A 15,864-nucleotide genomic window follows, 5' to 3' on the forward strand; every position below is an offset into this window, starting at 1 on the left:
CAGCTCAGCTGGGCAAATTCCAATCCAAAGGAATTCTTGGAAGTAGTTCTTTTCCAGAGTGAGCCCTGAAGCAGTAAAATACCCCATTGAGGGACACAACAGATTTGACACCACTTGCTATTTTAAATCAATCTCGGATCTCTTCTTCAAAGACACAAGACCAAGTCACGCAAGACGCAGCAGGGTCACAAACTACCACAGCTTAACAATGGGTTTATCTTGCAGCTTCAGCCTGTTACAGTGCAGAAGTGGAAACATCTCTTCTTATCTGCATTCTCCTCAGTGATACAGACACGAAGGGCGTGAAGATGACTTACTGACAGTCATCTATACAGGACTAATATCTAAATTAACAGACATTCCAGTTTATTACACAAAATTTTTGATTAAGTGAGCAGAAGTTAGAAAGACCAGATCGCTGCAAGCAAAAAGGCTGAGCAATACTGCTCACAGACAGCATTAAGACAACACCTGCTAAATATCAGACTACTTAAACTAAATACTAGACTAATGAACTAAATAAGAGACTAACTACCAGGCTAAATATCACAGACTAGCAAACCAGACCTGATCCATCAGAAGCTACGCCCAAGAAACAAGCAAAGCAGAGGATGTTCCAGTTATTAAAACTTCTGAAGCTCCTTAGCCTCACGTGATTTAAGGCAGAGGCCAGAGTGGAGAGAAAGCAGCAAATCTCTGTCACTCTGGTCTCTAGACAAACTGTGCCAAGAAGAATCAAAGGAAGGTGTCCATTCGGACACGTGCACCCTCATCTTCTTTAGCTCTGCCCCAGGCATCACTGGCTGTTTCCTCTGTCATCCACACCCTTGAGTACTTTCTTTCCAGCTTCCACCTCTTTCTGTTTTGTCTACTTGCTGTTTCTACTGGGGTTTTTTCCATTTTTTTTTAGATTTTTGTTGACAAGGCAGAAGGAATAAACTCTGACATCTAGGGACTGCCTCAGCAGTTATCCTCTCCCCTCAGTGGAACAGTTATTGTCTTCTGGTGGGCTTGTTCAGCCTGGAGAAGAGAAGGCTGCGGGGGGACCCCACTGCAGCCTTCCAGTCCCTGAAGGGAGCAGAGAAACAGGAAGGGAATCGACTTTTTAAAAGGGCAGACAGCGGCAGGACAAGGGGGAATGGATTGAAGCTGATGGAGGGAAGGTTTAGATTAGATATTATGGGGAAACTCTTTACAGAGAGAGTGGTGAGGGGCTGGAACAGGCTGCCCGGAGAGGTGGTGGATGCCCCATCCCTGGGGGTGTTCAAGGCCAGGTTGGATGGGGCCCTGGGCAACCTTGTGTAGCTCCAGGCCTGGAGGTTGGTGGCCCTGCCTGTGGCAGGGGGTTGGAACTCTGTGATCCTTGGGTTCCTTACAACCCAGACCAGTCTGGGATTCTATGATTCGGCATTGGCCTCCCAGTTGCTGAGGCACTGGCTGTACTGCAGACCTTTCCCTCTTTCATGCATGGAAGCTGGACTTGAGGATTATTGTTTTCCTGAAACAAATGCATTGCCTTGCTTATGCTTTAATGATCTGGATAACTTCTGACAACAAAAAAAATGCAGTTCTTGGCAATGTCCTGATTAGCTGTGCTCCAGGTAGTTTTAGAGGAGAATGGTTCGGGAGAAAAACCTCACTGGTACAAAAAGGGATCCCAAGCTTGTAAAAAAATGAAAGTTGCTATTTGTGTGCCTAGAATTTAAAAGACATCTCATCCCTTTATTTCACTGTCCCATTTCACCAACCTCAGCTGATCAATTAAATCAGAATACTGTATTTTCTGGAGCAATGGTCCCACTCTGTTGTCTCCAACATGATCTGAAATTAGGCTGCAGACATTCTACACATCTGTTCTTACTAACTCCTTCTCTGTTGTTTCAGTGTGGGCTGTCCTGTAGACAGAGGTACAGCAAGCAAACGAGCAAATACGGGAAACTGTTACACACTCAGGCATACCCGAGAAAGCTGCTTTTTTTGTTAGCAAAGCCCCTTAGCAGAGAGGCAGCTTCTCTGGGGGGAAAAAAAGATTTTTACTAGCATAATCCAAGCACCTCAAATGAAGCAAGCTGTATCACAAAAAAACCCTCCTTTGCCAACACAAACTGCATCTCCATAAAGGATGGAGAGGAGCATGTGTAGCTCTCAAAGCCAAGGGGGTTTTGATCAATATAGCTAGACTTTTAATGATGTGTGGTGTGGAACTGGCCTTTATTTGCTGTTTTCTTGCAAAATATAGAAAGATTAATACTTCAGTTTATTATAAAAACGCATCTGGCATTGCAATCAATGCTATTTGATTTACAATAACAATCTATTTTTATTCAGCCAGCATGTAGGGTGATAAGAAATAGATTGGTGACTGCGCAATATAATTTGTTCATTTTTCACTTACTTGAAAATAAGCTTGAATTTCTATTAAAATATTGTGGTAATAGCTGTGGCAATTATGTGTAACAGTGACACTGGCACTTAATGCCTGCAGTTGTTTCTGTAATATAAAAATATGATTACCTTGTTTGGCCATTGCAATGCAGGTTATCTGCACAAAGCAGTCAGAAGTCATTTCCCTCGATATATGAAAATACAATTACTGTCAGCAAGAAAATTATGAACACAGGAGAAAGACTAGTCTAAAGTAAAATCACAGAATGAGAAACTCTACAGAATACCCAAAGACAGGAAGAGGTAACAACTTGAGCAGGAGCTAACAATATTGACATTGTTATTAAAAAGAAAATTATTATAATTGGTTGCATTGTCAGAAATAGCAGAGGGAAACCAAATAAATCACTTCCAGTATTTCACTTAATTCAAATGTGTCAGCCTGAAACAGTGGATTTTTAAAAGATGAAATATCTAGAACAGGAAAATTTCACACAGAAGCAATTTAGCAAGTAGAACCCAGAAGTAAAGATGACAAACATAAAAAGTCAACTTAAATAGTTTTCTGACACTCCAAAATTACTGTACATAAGTACAATAAAAATTAATTGAATAGAGGAAGAACTGAGTGCTTTTGTTACCCCACTAGGACTGATAACAAATAATGTTTAGAAGAGTAAGCTTGAACAAAACAGTAAAAACTCCACAACTAAGAAAAGCCTTGAAATTCTCAGAATCATACCATCACAGAATGGTTTGGATTGGAAGGGATCTTAAAGACCATCCAGTTCTAACCCTCTGCCACTTCCTCATGTGCACTGACTTGCACCAATGTTCTATCACCGATTCAACAGGTTCCTTGCTGGTTTACATGCACAGAAGAGCAAGAAGAGGTGCCCACAACTCTAAGAAGTGGCAGGCAATTGAACAATCTGCAAGAGTCACCAGAGCTGGGCAAAACTGAGCACGAGGTCCATCCCTCGGGGTATTGCAGGAGTGACGAGAACAATGTCCCACTATGCAGGGAATGCTAGGTGACCCCCCCTTGACATTCTTTCAACCCAAAAGATTTTCTCAAGAAGGGCATGTTGCAAATGCCAAGCCAGAAAAATCTACTTTAGTAAATTAACTTTTTAATAGCTTTGCTTTACCAAGCTTTGAGAACAAGTGGGACCTATTCTCTAGGTCACATGGCTCAGGCAGGTGCATCTGAATTCTGCACTCACACAACCCCATGTTTCTCCAACAAATAAGCATAAAACCCCACTAGGTAAGCAGGAGAACTTGGTGAAGAACTAATTTTCCCAATCAGGACATAAAGGGGTAACTTTGAATGGTTTTGCTCCATTTTCTATTGTCTATTTCCTTTTCTGTTGTCTTCTGCAGGTCCTGCCCATGAATGATGACTGAGTGAGCTCCTGCACCATACCCACAGTTCAGTGTGGGTAAATTAATCCTGTAATAGCAATGAGGTAGTGTGTGTAACACTATGCAGTTGTGCACTCAGGACTTGTGCAGAATGTTACTGGGCAACTGAATCGTGCAAATTTATCCCAGCTAACGTTTGCTGTTTGTTTCACCACACACCAAACCAGAGGGGAAACAGAATTTATACAGCAGTGGAAGTTACCATTCAAGGTTACTCTTTTAGAGGGGTTTTTTAAAGACAAAACCTGATTTGATGTGGGTTCCCCCATCTTCCTACTTACATGTGTTTGAGGACATTGCTGCTTCATCCATTTCAGCTCTGAGCTGTGTTCCAGGCTAGGAGAGCAAGCTGATCCTGCTGATAAACATCTCTGCTTCTGGCTCAATTTCCAATTTCAGCTGGTTGTTCTGAATCATTAAAAAAATAGAGGTGCAGAGGCAAAGGAAATTAAAAAATACATACAAACAGGAAGCATGGGAGAGATCTGGCAAAGCCAGGAAACCTGCATGCGTGCTGCGCTCTGCCAAAAGCTGAGCGAATAACCGTACGCACGTTGCTTCACTTTCTTTTGCCTTTCCTTCCAAAACACAGCCTGAGGATAACAGTTCATACCTGATATCAAAACCAAATTGACCAAAAAAATGGTTAATAAATAATAAACCAACTATTATGGAATCCATCAGGTCAATAATTTGCTTATGCCTGTGGCTTGGGAACTGTCCACAATAGTTCTGATTAATGAGTTTACCATCATCTGTAACGTGTAGTGTTGTGTTTGTGGCATGAAGGCATTAATTATGGAACAATGAACAGATGTTCTAAATCAGTATAAATGTTTATGACAGCCTGTAGCATCCATTAATTATTTGCTGTAATGCACACATGTGACATAAAAGATGGATGTTGTTCTCAAGGTATGTTGAGACCTATGAGGAAAAACTACTGAGTTTCTAAATCTTACCAATACTCTTACTCTGTCTACAGCGTACCAAATATGTGCTATACACTCCTACAGAGAAGCAAAAATGAATTTCAGAGTAAAAAAGGCATTTTCAATTCTTCAGACAACTTGTGTGGCAGGAATTAGTGCCTGTTTTGACTCAAAGCAGCCTTCCACAACTAACACGGCAGCAGAATTAAAGAAGAAATGGAGGTTCTGAAAACTGTCTGAAGGAAGAAACCTCTGACAAGGCAGCAAACCCCGCAGGATTAGGGCCAGATCTGTCTCCTTTCTCCCTGGATCCCCAGGCCCTGCTCTAACCTCAGGTTGGCTGCTTTCACCAGGACAATCCTTAACACAGCAGAAGGCAATCAGTCAACACACAGACTTTCATTAGTAGTTCAGACAAAAGGGAATGTCAAAGCCTGGCCACACACCTGCATGGAGAAGAAACCGGTCAATGGAGTCTGGAGAGACTCTGTCTATCCCAGTTAACCCTGCTTCTGGTTTACTCTTCCACATCTCCACCCTGCCCTCTTGCTGCAATTTATTTTGGCAGTCCTCTAGCTTTTCTTCTCCACCTAGCCTTGTTTTCTCTCTCCCTTTTTACTCTTTCTTGTTTCTTGAACAGCCAGAGACACCAAGCCCCACCTCTTACTCTGCCTCCTTTTTGTCCCTAGTGACACTTCCTGCAGCACACCTCTCTGCCCTCGCTCTCTCAAGATTTCACCTTTCATTTCTCAATCAGCCCTTCTTGCATTCCTGTTCTGTCCTTCTGCCCATTCCACTCCCATTACTTCTCACCACGTGCTGCCGCTGGAAGATGCACAATTCAAGTATTTCCTACACGCCTATTAGATCTCAATGTCCACATATCCTAGATTCCCTTGTCAGAATCTCCCTCTGCAGCTTCAGTCTCTTAAAGTTCTCCATTTCTCTTTCCCACCCCAACCCTTACTCTCACACTGGGGCTGCCCTCACCATCCCCATCATTTTTTATGTGCTTTTGAGCAGTATCTCATCTCTTTCCTCACTGAAGAACTGTCAGACTTATCACCCTTCCTCTGTGACTTCAACTGTTGCTCTTCCTTTCCTCAAAATTTCTCACACTCGTCCTCAGGAAGCTTTCAAGCTTCACACTGATGTCCTTGCTGTCACCCTATAACAGACACCCATACACCTTGCCCTAGTCCGTTCATTGCACCTGAACCCCTCACTCTGTGTCCTACTCCCTCGGAGAGCCATTCCTTTGATGTGGTCTGCAACAACTGTTGCTTCACCCCTCACCTCTGCTGCCCTATCCTTCTCTGACCTGCTCCCTCACCTGCCAAGACCTTCCTCATGTCCCCTCATTTGCTCTTTCCATGGTTTTCACTTCATCCTGCTTTATCTTTCTTCTCTAGCACAGATGTGACTGTAGGTTCTGTTTCTTACCCTCCAGCCCTATCTCATGAATTATGAAGTCTGGTTGCCAAACACATTCCTCAGTTTGCCTTCAGGTTCAACTTCCTGGTTGGTCTGTGATCTGGTTTACTTCACCTGGAACCATTTGTCTCCCCTTCCAGTTGTGCCATTCTCCTACCTCTTCCTCCTACTGTTCAAAGCTAACTGAAGACCTGGCTGCCTTTTCACCCCTTTTAATGCACTGCTAAAACTAACTGGTGTTCTTATGATAAAGACTTCACGAAAATGTAATTAGAATCCCCCCCACAATTTAAATGAGCTTCAAAATGTTGTTTAAAAACAACAACAATTTAATGAGTTAAACCAAAGATGGCGGGGGAGGGGCAGGCAGAAGACCCTTTCAGGCTAGACCCTGCCTCCACAGTCTCACTGCAGGCCCCCCTCTCCCTTTCTCTCCCACCTCTCACTCACCATCCACCAGGCACGAGCTGACACCAGAGTGTACCCACTGAGGCCTCATCAGTCTGGACAGTTGGGGAGCGACTGTGAGCATCACCATCCCACGGGTCTGCGTGGAACCAGCTGTAAGAGCCCTGAGATGTTAAAGGGATATATCACTTTCCTGTGAAAAGAGGAGACACCAGACCTGGTGAGCAAAGTGTGAGGAAGAAAAAGCAAAGGTCAAGGGCACAGAAGTCAAACAATATTCCCCTCAACTCACAGCCTAAGTCTAGAGATCCCCTATGCTTCCTGCCTGCACTGGCTTTCAGGGCTTGCTCAGGGAAAAGCCCTCTTTCAGGGGAGCTCTGTCTCCCCCTTTCTTAGAAGCTGGGGAACGGCTCCATCTGCTCAGGGTGGTCACGGGGCAAAGGTACTCCTGGAAGTTAAAGCTGTCATCTCCTTCCCAGAGCTGAGGTTCATGAGAAGAGACCTCTAACAGACCGAAGTGCATCAGAGGGCAAGAGGCAGCAGATCAAATTTACAGTCTCATTGACTCACGCTGGCACACACGTCAGCGAGGAGAGATTTGCTGTCCTGAAGAGAATGTCTCTTCGTGGAATGGCCAGTCTTTTAGTGCCTACATTAAGATGAATCCTATTTCCATTATTGATACCATATTACCAAATCAAAGCAGTCCCCACTACCCTATGCATTGCTCAGTACAACGCTGGCTCAGGGGCACAAATTAATGCCTTTTTAAGGCAAACTCCTAGATATGTACCTGCAACCTGCTGCGTTGGCTTTCCTGTAACTGTTGCACATAACAAAGTCACTCAACAATGATCATAACCTCTTGCTTTCTTACAAAGATCAGCCAGAAAGAACTGATGAGAAACAGAGGATCTGGTGAGGGAGCCACGTTATCTTCACTGGAGACTCAAAGGGTTCCCCACAGACAAAACACTGAATGAAGGCAGGGTTTCACTGCAGCCTTTGCTCTTCTTTCACATCTGGTGTGCATCAAGGACCTTAAGCGTGCCTGGGCACGGGCGTCCCTGAGTCCCTTCCCCTCCCTCCCCCGGAGGGGACTGGCTGCAGCTCTGGCGAGGGTCTGACCTTGGGTACAGCGCAGGAAGGCCAGGTCCTGGCGCACGCTGGGGCATTTAAAGACCTTAACACCTGCAAGTCCACACAGCAGCTCCCTTTGTCCTTGAGTCAGAGGTCCAGCCCTTTTCTGGTTGCTGATGCACAGGGGCGAACGCCGCTCTGCTGCGCCACCTCCCAGGCGCTGTGCATCCCCGGTGACCTTTGCTGTAGGGCACAACGCCCGCACCAAGGGCCCTGCCCAGCACCTATGTCCCCCTCCCCCTCCACGGGATGAAACCCTGCACTCAAAGCCAAAACCTAAAGCACTCTGGTTCCTTCGAGTTGGCTTCAATCCACACCTGGACCCAACGCCTCATCCAGCCCCCTCTGGGGAAGCTTTCGGCCCCAGGCACCAGCCTCCTGCCCGCACCAAGGAGTTAACGCTGCCCGAGCCAGTCCTGCCAGCTTCCTCGGTCCCCCCCCGTGCCTCCCAGGAGCTATTAATACAGCAGGCACATGCTCTGACATCGCGTTCCCCGGCAGCCACCAGATAACTTTAATTTGCCCTTTAAACGTCCCGGGCTCCGCGGCCTTCGCCGTCCCGCCTGAGGAACATGGCGGGGCTGCCCCGCGCCCCTGGCGGGGGCGGGCTCGAAGGGGCCCCAGCCAATGCCCGTGCCCCGGGGGTTACACCTCCTCCTATCGCGAGAGGCCGCGGGGTATAAGAAGGGCGGCGCGGGGCGGAGGGGCTATTTGGCCGGTGGTTGGCGGGGGCGGCCGGGTGGGGAGGTGCGCGGCTCGTTGGCTCTCTCCGGGCAGGGGGTGTCGGACCGGCTCCCAGCATGGGTGACCAAGCGCTCAGCTTCCTCAAGGACTTTTTGGCCGGTGGGATCGCCGCCGCCATCTCCAAGACGGCTGTCGCCCCCATCGAGAGAGTGAAGTTGCTGCTGCAGGTGAGGCGGCGGTGGGGGCCGGGACGGGACGGGGACGGGGGGGGGATGGGCGAGGGCGGCGGCGGCCCCTCTGGCAGCGGCGGGAGCCCGGCGGGGCCGTGCCACAGGTGGGTGCCGGCCGGCGTGACTAAATATGGGAAGGAGCTCGGCCGGCTCCGGTTACGCGGGAGCTGCCTGAGCGCTTCAGCAGCGCCTCGGGGGAGCGGGAGCCGGGCCAGGCGGCGGGACAGGCCCCTTGGTGCCCTTCAACGGGCCGCCGCGCGGGGTGACCCCTGCGGCGTCCCCCTCTCTACCCTTCCCGCCCTTCCTCCTTCTCTCTCCAGGTCCAGCATGCCAGCAAACAGATCACGGCCGAGAAGCAGTACAAGGGCATCATTGACTGCATAGTCCGCATCCCCAAGGAGCAAGGCATCATCTCCTTCTGGAGGGGCAACCTGGCCAATGTCATCCGGTACTTCCCCACCCAGGCCCTCAACTTCGCCTTCAAGGACAAGTACAAGCAGATCTTCCTGGGGGGAGTGGACAGGCACAAGCAGTTCTGGCGCTACTTTGCTGGGAACCTGGCCTCCGGGGGTGCTGCTGGGGCCACCTCCCTCTGCTTCGTCTACCCGCTGGATTTCGCCAGGACCAGGCTGGCAGCTGATGTGGGCAAAGGAGCCACCGAGAGGGAGTTCACCGGGCTGGGTGACTGCATTGTCAAGATCTTCAAGTCTGATGGCTTGAAGGGCCTGTACCAGGGATTCAGTGTGTCTGTCCAGGGCATCATCATCTACAGAGCAGCCTATTTTGGGGTTTACGACACAGCCAAGGGTAAGAAGTGCATGTAGAAGTGGCTGTAAGGGCAGATCCATCCAGTAAGGGCATTGAGTGATATGGGGACATGCAGGGCTTGGCTCAGCCCCAGTTCAGGGTGCTAGTGCTAGGCTATTCATAGGTGTTCTGGAATGCATTCCTGCTTCCCTCAACTTGCTGCTCTGAGCAGAAGCCTTGGGTTTGCAGTGTGTTTTCAGACTCTTCCCAGTTTCTTTCTCTTAAGACTTGTATAGATGGGCTCATGTGGTTGCTTGGTACCCACTGCAGGTTAAGACACAAGCATGGCAGGGTTCTGCAGGGGAGACCTGTTGATTGGGGAGCATGAAGAGTGCTTAGATCCCAAAAATCCAACAGTCCTATAGACTTAACTCATAATACTTGTTAATAGTCAAACATGGATGTAGGGTGAAGTTGTGGGCATGACTCTGTTAGCCAGGTGGTGGGTAGGGAGTCGTTCCTTCCACAGCTATCTTTCCCACAACCCTTTGCCTCTGTACTGACTCTGCTCATTTGTTCTTGGTGGCAGGTATGTTGCCTGATCCAAAGAATGTGCATATCGTGGTGAGCTGGATGATTGCCCAGACTGTCACTGCAGTAGCAGGGCTGGTTTCTTACCCCTTTGATACTGTGCGACGTAGGATGATGATGCAGTCTGGCCGAAAGGGAGGTAAGTAGAAGTGCTCCTGTGGTGGTCTGGCAGCAGAGAGTGTTGATATGATGGGGGATGATGGGTATTTTGTGGTCTTAAGGAAAACTAATGACTTGATTACTGGAATCCTTAAATGTACTATTGGAATCCCATTCCTGGTTGCCATGTTCACTTAAGGGGTTGAGAGTTGATTTGTCTTGATTTCCATGTGGAGAATTAAAATGACTGCTTTTCATTAATTGCTTGCTTTAATTTTAAATACTTGGCTCTAGTTTGCTTATTCCTTGTTTTTAAGTATTTATGGAAGTAGAAGCAGACTTGCCATGTAACTTCAAGCCTTCTGACCTTTATGTCTATTCCCACAGCTGATATTATGTACAAGGGCACAATTGATTGCTGGAAGAAGATAGCCAAAGATGAAGGATCCAAAGCATTTTTCAAAGGTGCCTGGTCGAACGTGTTGAGAGGCATGGGAGGAGCTTTTGTATTAGTACTTTATGATGAAATCAAGAAATATGTCTAAACCAACATCCTAACATAGTTCAATTGTTCTCAATCAACTTTTTTTTTTTAAAAAAAATAGGCTGTTGTGATGTAATGGACAACAAAATATTTCCAAATATATTTTCCAAATATATTTCTCAACATACCTGGTTGAGATAAGGATTAAAAGAATTGTCCACTACATCACAGTTATATTTTGTATGAAAATTCCTCCAACATTTATATTGGCTCCTGTGTATATATTATACTTCAAATTTCAGGCAATACATTTTTGTCTAGAGACAAGACTTAGGTAGTCTGTACCTAGTTGAAAATCTTTGACCTCTTAATAGAATGAGATACCTGTTACACTAAATGTCTCTAGCTACCCTACAGTGTGACATTTGTAACATGAATTGAAGTAATGTTTTTATGAAGCTGTATTTTTTTAGTAATACCAAGTAAAAAGTATGTCTGAAAATACAAACTGTGCTAAACTACAGGGCTGAGTTCCTACCTGCAGCCTCTCCACTGACAAATTACACAGTCATATGGTTGAAACCATAGTCTGATTTATTCAAACATACTTAGAATATGGAAATACAGTGTTTCAAATTTCCCTGTTTCTGCACAAAGAAAAAAGTTGTATGTTCTGATGTTCAATTGAACTAAACCTGAAAGAATTAAATAAATTAATATATTGAACTTATTCCTGTTTTCAGTGTACTGAGTGTGTTCCAGGTACATGTCCTTTCAGGTGATGTGATAGTGGGCACACCATCAGTGACTGGTACTGCTTAAGTCTCTTCAAAGCTTTCCAGCAGAGCTTTATGGAGGTGGAATGGCTACTGATAATTCAACAGCAAAACCAAGTGGATTCAGCCTGAGGGTACTGTGACCAGCTGTCTTACAGATAGGCTACCATACATACAGTCTTAACTGCTTTGATAACTTGTGTATTACCCTTAACTTTAAAGTAAGTCTGTCTTCAGTTGGTAGCAAAGCTGTTGCTGTTAATTCCATTTGAAAACATCTAGAATGGGATACTTCTGAGTTAAAACCCCCTTGATTTCTGACAACACTGTTATGAATGGGAGCTACTAATTGCTAGTGAGATCATAACCTGCTCAATACAGAGTTTCAGCACAGACTTTTTAAACTTCATATGCTGCCTAGTAGTGAAGCCACTGAAGAATAGGCTAATTAGGCAAAGGAGGGAGAATGGTTCAGTGAGACTGTAACTTACCTGCATGGCTAAAGGGGTAGAACTAAGTAACTCAACTAAGCTTTTATTTCAGCTGTACCTTCCTCCTGTGAAGTAAGGTGGATTTTTTGATTAAAAATTATTCTCAATAATAGGGTAAAGAACAACTGTGGAAACCCAAGTGTTGGAATTGTGCTAGCTCTTATTTGAAGGTAAAAGGCTACGTAGTTACACAGCTGGCACTCTCCCCCTGTTGTGGGCTATATTCAAGTGGGTGAACAATACTGCTCTAGGGAAGGAGCATCAGTGCCTGAGCTGGGGTGTTCTTGTGGATATAGTCACTGCTGTAAGATGCTCTCCCTGGCACCTGGGCTATCAGCATAGCTTGTGTCAAAGCTGGAGCCATTCAATATGCAGAGGCAAGCCAATGCAAAGAGTGTTAACCCTTGCTCTGGGGAGGGAAAAAAGATTACTCTGGAATGTAAATGGAATGAGTCTCCCCAGCAGAATAGTTCTGTGGACACCATCTTCACACTGCATACAGCTCTCAGAACTACCCAGTTACTCAGAGGGACTGGGTGGACACTTGAGATTGTGTGTCCACAGATTTGGGATTGACCAGTTTTGAGAGTAGCAGTAAATGGAAAGAGATTTGTATCTTTATCAGTTCCATGCTTTGGCTTCCAGTTATCCCTTCCTATATTTGAAAGGAGTTTATTGGCCACTGCAGCAGCTGGTCCTACCTCTGTCACTTGCTATGATGGGCTGTGTCTGTTATGAATTCAGACCAGCACCTCCATTCTCTCTGAAGGTGGGTACAAGCTACTAAAACAGTATCTGCAAGCAACATATATCCACCTGAAGAACTGAAGCATTTGGGGATGAAAAAAAGGTCCAAAACTGATGGTGTTTTAAAATTACCTACATTTAATCATTTTTTGTCTTTCAACCCATCCTCACGGCTTCACCTCCTCCTTTTGTTGTCACTATCTTATCTCACAGTATCTACCTGCTCTGTTTTCTTTCCACTAGTAACTAACCATGGTTGCAACTTTTTCAACCATAAGTTTGTGAAGAAAGTCTTCTCTTTCAGCTTTCCCTGCCAGCTTCTGTTCTGCCCTTCATCTTCCTTTTGTCCTTCCACACATTCCTAATGGCTCCTGATGAGCAACCTGCAACTCCTCATTTCACATTTACTTTGCTCACAGTGTTTGGAGGCTTTAGGTCTTTCCTAAGTTGGCTACAAAGATACTGGATATGACATTGTAACAGAGGTACAAAACCTTAGAGGGTGAGGATAGGTGTGAATGAGCAGGAAGAGAATGAGAATAAAGCAAAAGAAACTTCTGATGAGTGAAAATTAAAAAGTTACTAGATTCTGGGGGGGAAGGGGAAGGGGCAAAGCACAGAGGAGTAAAGGCTATTAAAAGGAGAATTTGCAGGAAGATTCCACTAGGGCAGAGACAATACATTAAATAATACACATGGAAAATGCAGGTGAGTGGCACTCTTTCTGTGTGGACGCTCAGGCACATGCACACCCTGTGGCAGGTTCCAGGCACTACTCTCCATGGAGATACTTGGCATAAGAGTTTGAAGCTCTCAGTGACACCACCACTCACCTGACAGCAGCTCTGGGCTGAGGCCACAGCATTCAGCCTTGTGCTTGCTGGAAATGGAACCTAAACCCCAGCCCTCAGCTCTGGGAAGCTGGAAAATAAAGATGCTTTGTAGTTGCTTTTTGAATTCCAGTCAAATCAACCTCACTTGTCAGAAATGATTGACAGCACTGTCCCACTCCTTCTGCACCTCTGAATAGCCACAGACTAACTATGCAGGCAAATGCCTGCATCAAAGCCATTATTCCCTGGTAACTCACACTTGAAGTGCCTGGTACTACATCCTACTAGTACAGAAGGGCAGAGCCCAGCTCTGAAGGGACACTCTCTGAGGAGGGAGGGAGGTGCACTGATCTTTTGGATGAGGTGAAGTTAAGAACTTCAGGTGGGCTTGAAGAATACACCTGTCTCTGAAGAGCATAGCCCACAGCAGACTGAACCTTCCCTAAAGGCAATAAGCTCCACTCTGCCCTACAGCTGTCAGGGAACAGGCAGCCACCAGTTATCTAGAAGCCATAGGAAAGAGTTTAAGGCATGGGGAGAAGCATAGCAGAAGGGAAAAAACAAACCCAACAAAGCCCTTGCTAAGTTGTTCAAACCCCAGAACATTCTGCAGTTCCAGCTATTAGATGGTCTCAGCTGGAGAATCCCACTGGCCAGCCTCGGATGTCAGGGAAAGGAGGCAAATCACAGCCACCCCTGTTCCTCTCACTTTACACTAGAAAAATCTCTCAGTAACATGTTCTAGTCCTAAGAGCCACAATGCAGAAAGAAGAGAGACTTGTCTCCCCCTACCCCCAGCTCTGACCACATCCAATACAGTGGAGAGAACTGTGATTGTTGTGTGCAGTCAGAGCCTGGAGCAGCACTGTAGGACTGTGCAGTGAGACAGGTGCTCCTGGAACCAGAAGTGACAGCTACAAGGCTCAATGTCACAAAATCCTGTCTTGGCCACGAGGAGAGTTACCAGGAGACAAACAGCAGCTTTCTTGGGCAAGGTACTGGAACACCATGCATCCCACAGACAAAGCAGCTCTGCATCACAAGCATTAGCAACACCTGCCCATACCTCAAACAGGATGGCTGCAGTGTAACTGCAGTACTGGAACGTGGCTCCAGAGGCAGCTTTATATCTACTTTCTCATTCCTCAGGTGATGGTAACGTGGTTCATCCACTATTTTGCTCATGGCACCTATGCAGACAGAGATGCATCATCCCTTCCTCCTCTTCTCATGCAGTCCATGATGAAAACTAGCACCTTAAAGACCATCAGTATTGTAGAGACTCTACACAGCAGAAGCCTGTCCTGGATGAAGCACAGAGCCCCTGCAATGAGGCAGGGACACTTCCAGAGGAAAAACATGGTAAGAGGTACCACAGTCCATTTCTCACAGTAGAGAGATCAGTACATTGGTGCTGTCACCCAAACTGGCCATCCTGTCCCTTCAGCAGGGAGTCTGGCTCCTACCAGTGTCAAACCTCTGCAGCAGTTCACTCTGAGGAGGAAGCAAAGCAGCTTGTACTTTATTTCAGAGAGATCTTCTGGAAGAGTAAGGCATAAAAAAAAGGTACAAGGAAACAAAGTGACAGCTTACAAAGAGACAGAGAAGTCTATTAGAAACAGGGTTTTTTGCTGTAGAAATCTTGATCAGATTATCCAAACCTAATAAAGACGTGTCAATATGGCCTATTTAAAACCAAAAAACAACCCACAGAGTCACTAACAGGTAAAGTGTATGAATAAATAAACCAATTATTTGCATTTCCCCCACTACATGTAGTACAAAACACTCCTCCCACCACCTACCTCCTCAGCCCTTTAGTAGCAATTACAGAACTCTGAAACAAGCCACTGCAATGGCAACTAACTCATGATAAATATTTTATTTCTTACAATTTACAAAAATGACATACAAAATTGACAGTCTCTCATACCAAAGTTGAAGAAAACAAGATGAAGCAATTAAAAGTAATCTGTTTAGTAAATTTCTTCACAGGAAAAAAAAAACCCCAATCATTCAAACATTCAAAAGTATTTAAAACCATGACCTTGACATTTGCATTCAAGGACAAAAACCTTTAACTAGTGAATAATTGTAATTAGCACAATAGTACAAATAAATACAGCAGCACTATGCAAAGTAAAAATAAATCCTTACAGTTGCTACTGATGAATACAAATTGCAATGACAATCTGTTTGCCACAATGCTGCTTAAAGTGAGAAGTTCAGCTACTGTCAAACAGCTAAACTCGATCTGCAGGACACCAGGTGCAGCAGCTCTGCCAAACTACCACACAGGACCAAGCAAAAGGCTTGTTACAACGCAGAACACCTGAAAGCCTGAGCCCTCATGCAAGCAGGAGCAAAGCAGAACAAGCTTTCCTTTTCATAGGGCTGAGATCCAACATTACTGAGTGCAGCTTGCTTTTTTTTACTTCTTTAATGCACAATACAA

The 15,864-nt window shown here is 45.7% G+C and overlaps 1 protein-coding gene across 1 annotated transcript; it reads left to right on the top strand.

Annotated features, from left to right (window-relative positions):
* Window positions 1-8,448: 8,448 nt before the first annotated feature.
* Window positions 8,449-11,292, top strand: SLC25A4 (solute carrier family 25 member 4). The gene is made up of 4 exons (XM_084266732.1): window positions 8,449-8,638; window positions 8,962-9,448; window positions 9,978-10,118; window positions 10,466-11,292. Exons 1-4 carry the CDS (start codon window positions 8,528-8,530, stop codon window positions 10,621-10,623), a joined length of 897 nt encoding a protein of 298 aa, XP_084122858.1. The 5' UTR covers window positions 8,449-8,527; the 3' UTR covers window positions 10,624-11,292.
* The last annotated feature ends 4,572 nt before the right edge of the window (window positions 11,293-15,864 follow it).

This window comes from Gallinula chloropus, assembly GCF_964237585.1.
Source record: "Gallinula chloropus genome assembly, chromosome: 7".
Taxonomy (NCBI): domain Eukaryota; kingdom Metazoa; phylum Chordata; class Aves; order Gruiformes; family Rallidae; genus Gallinula; species Gallinula chloropus.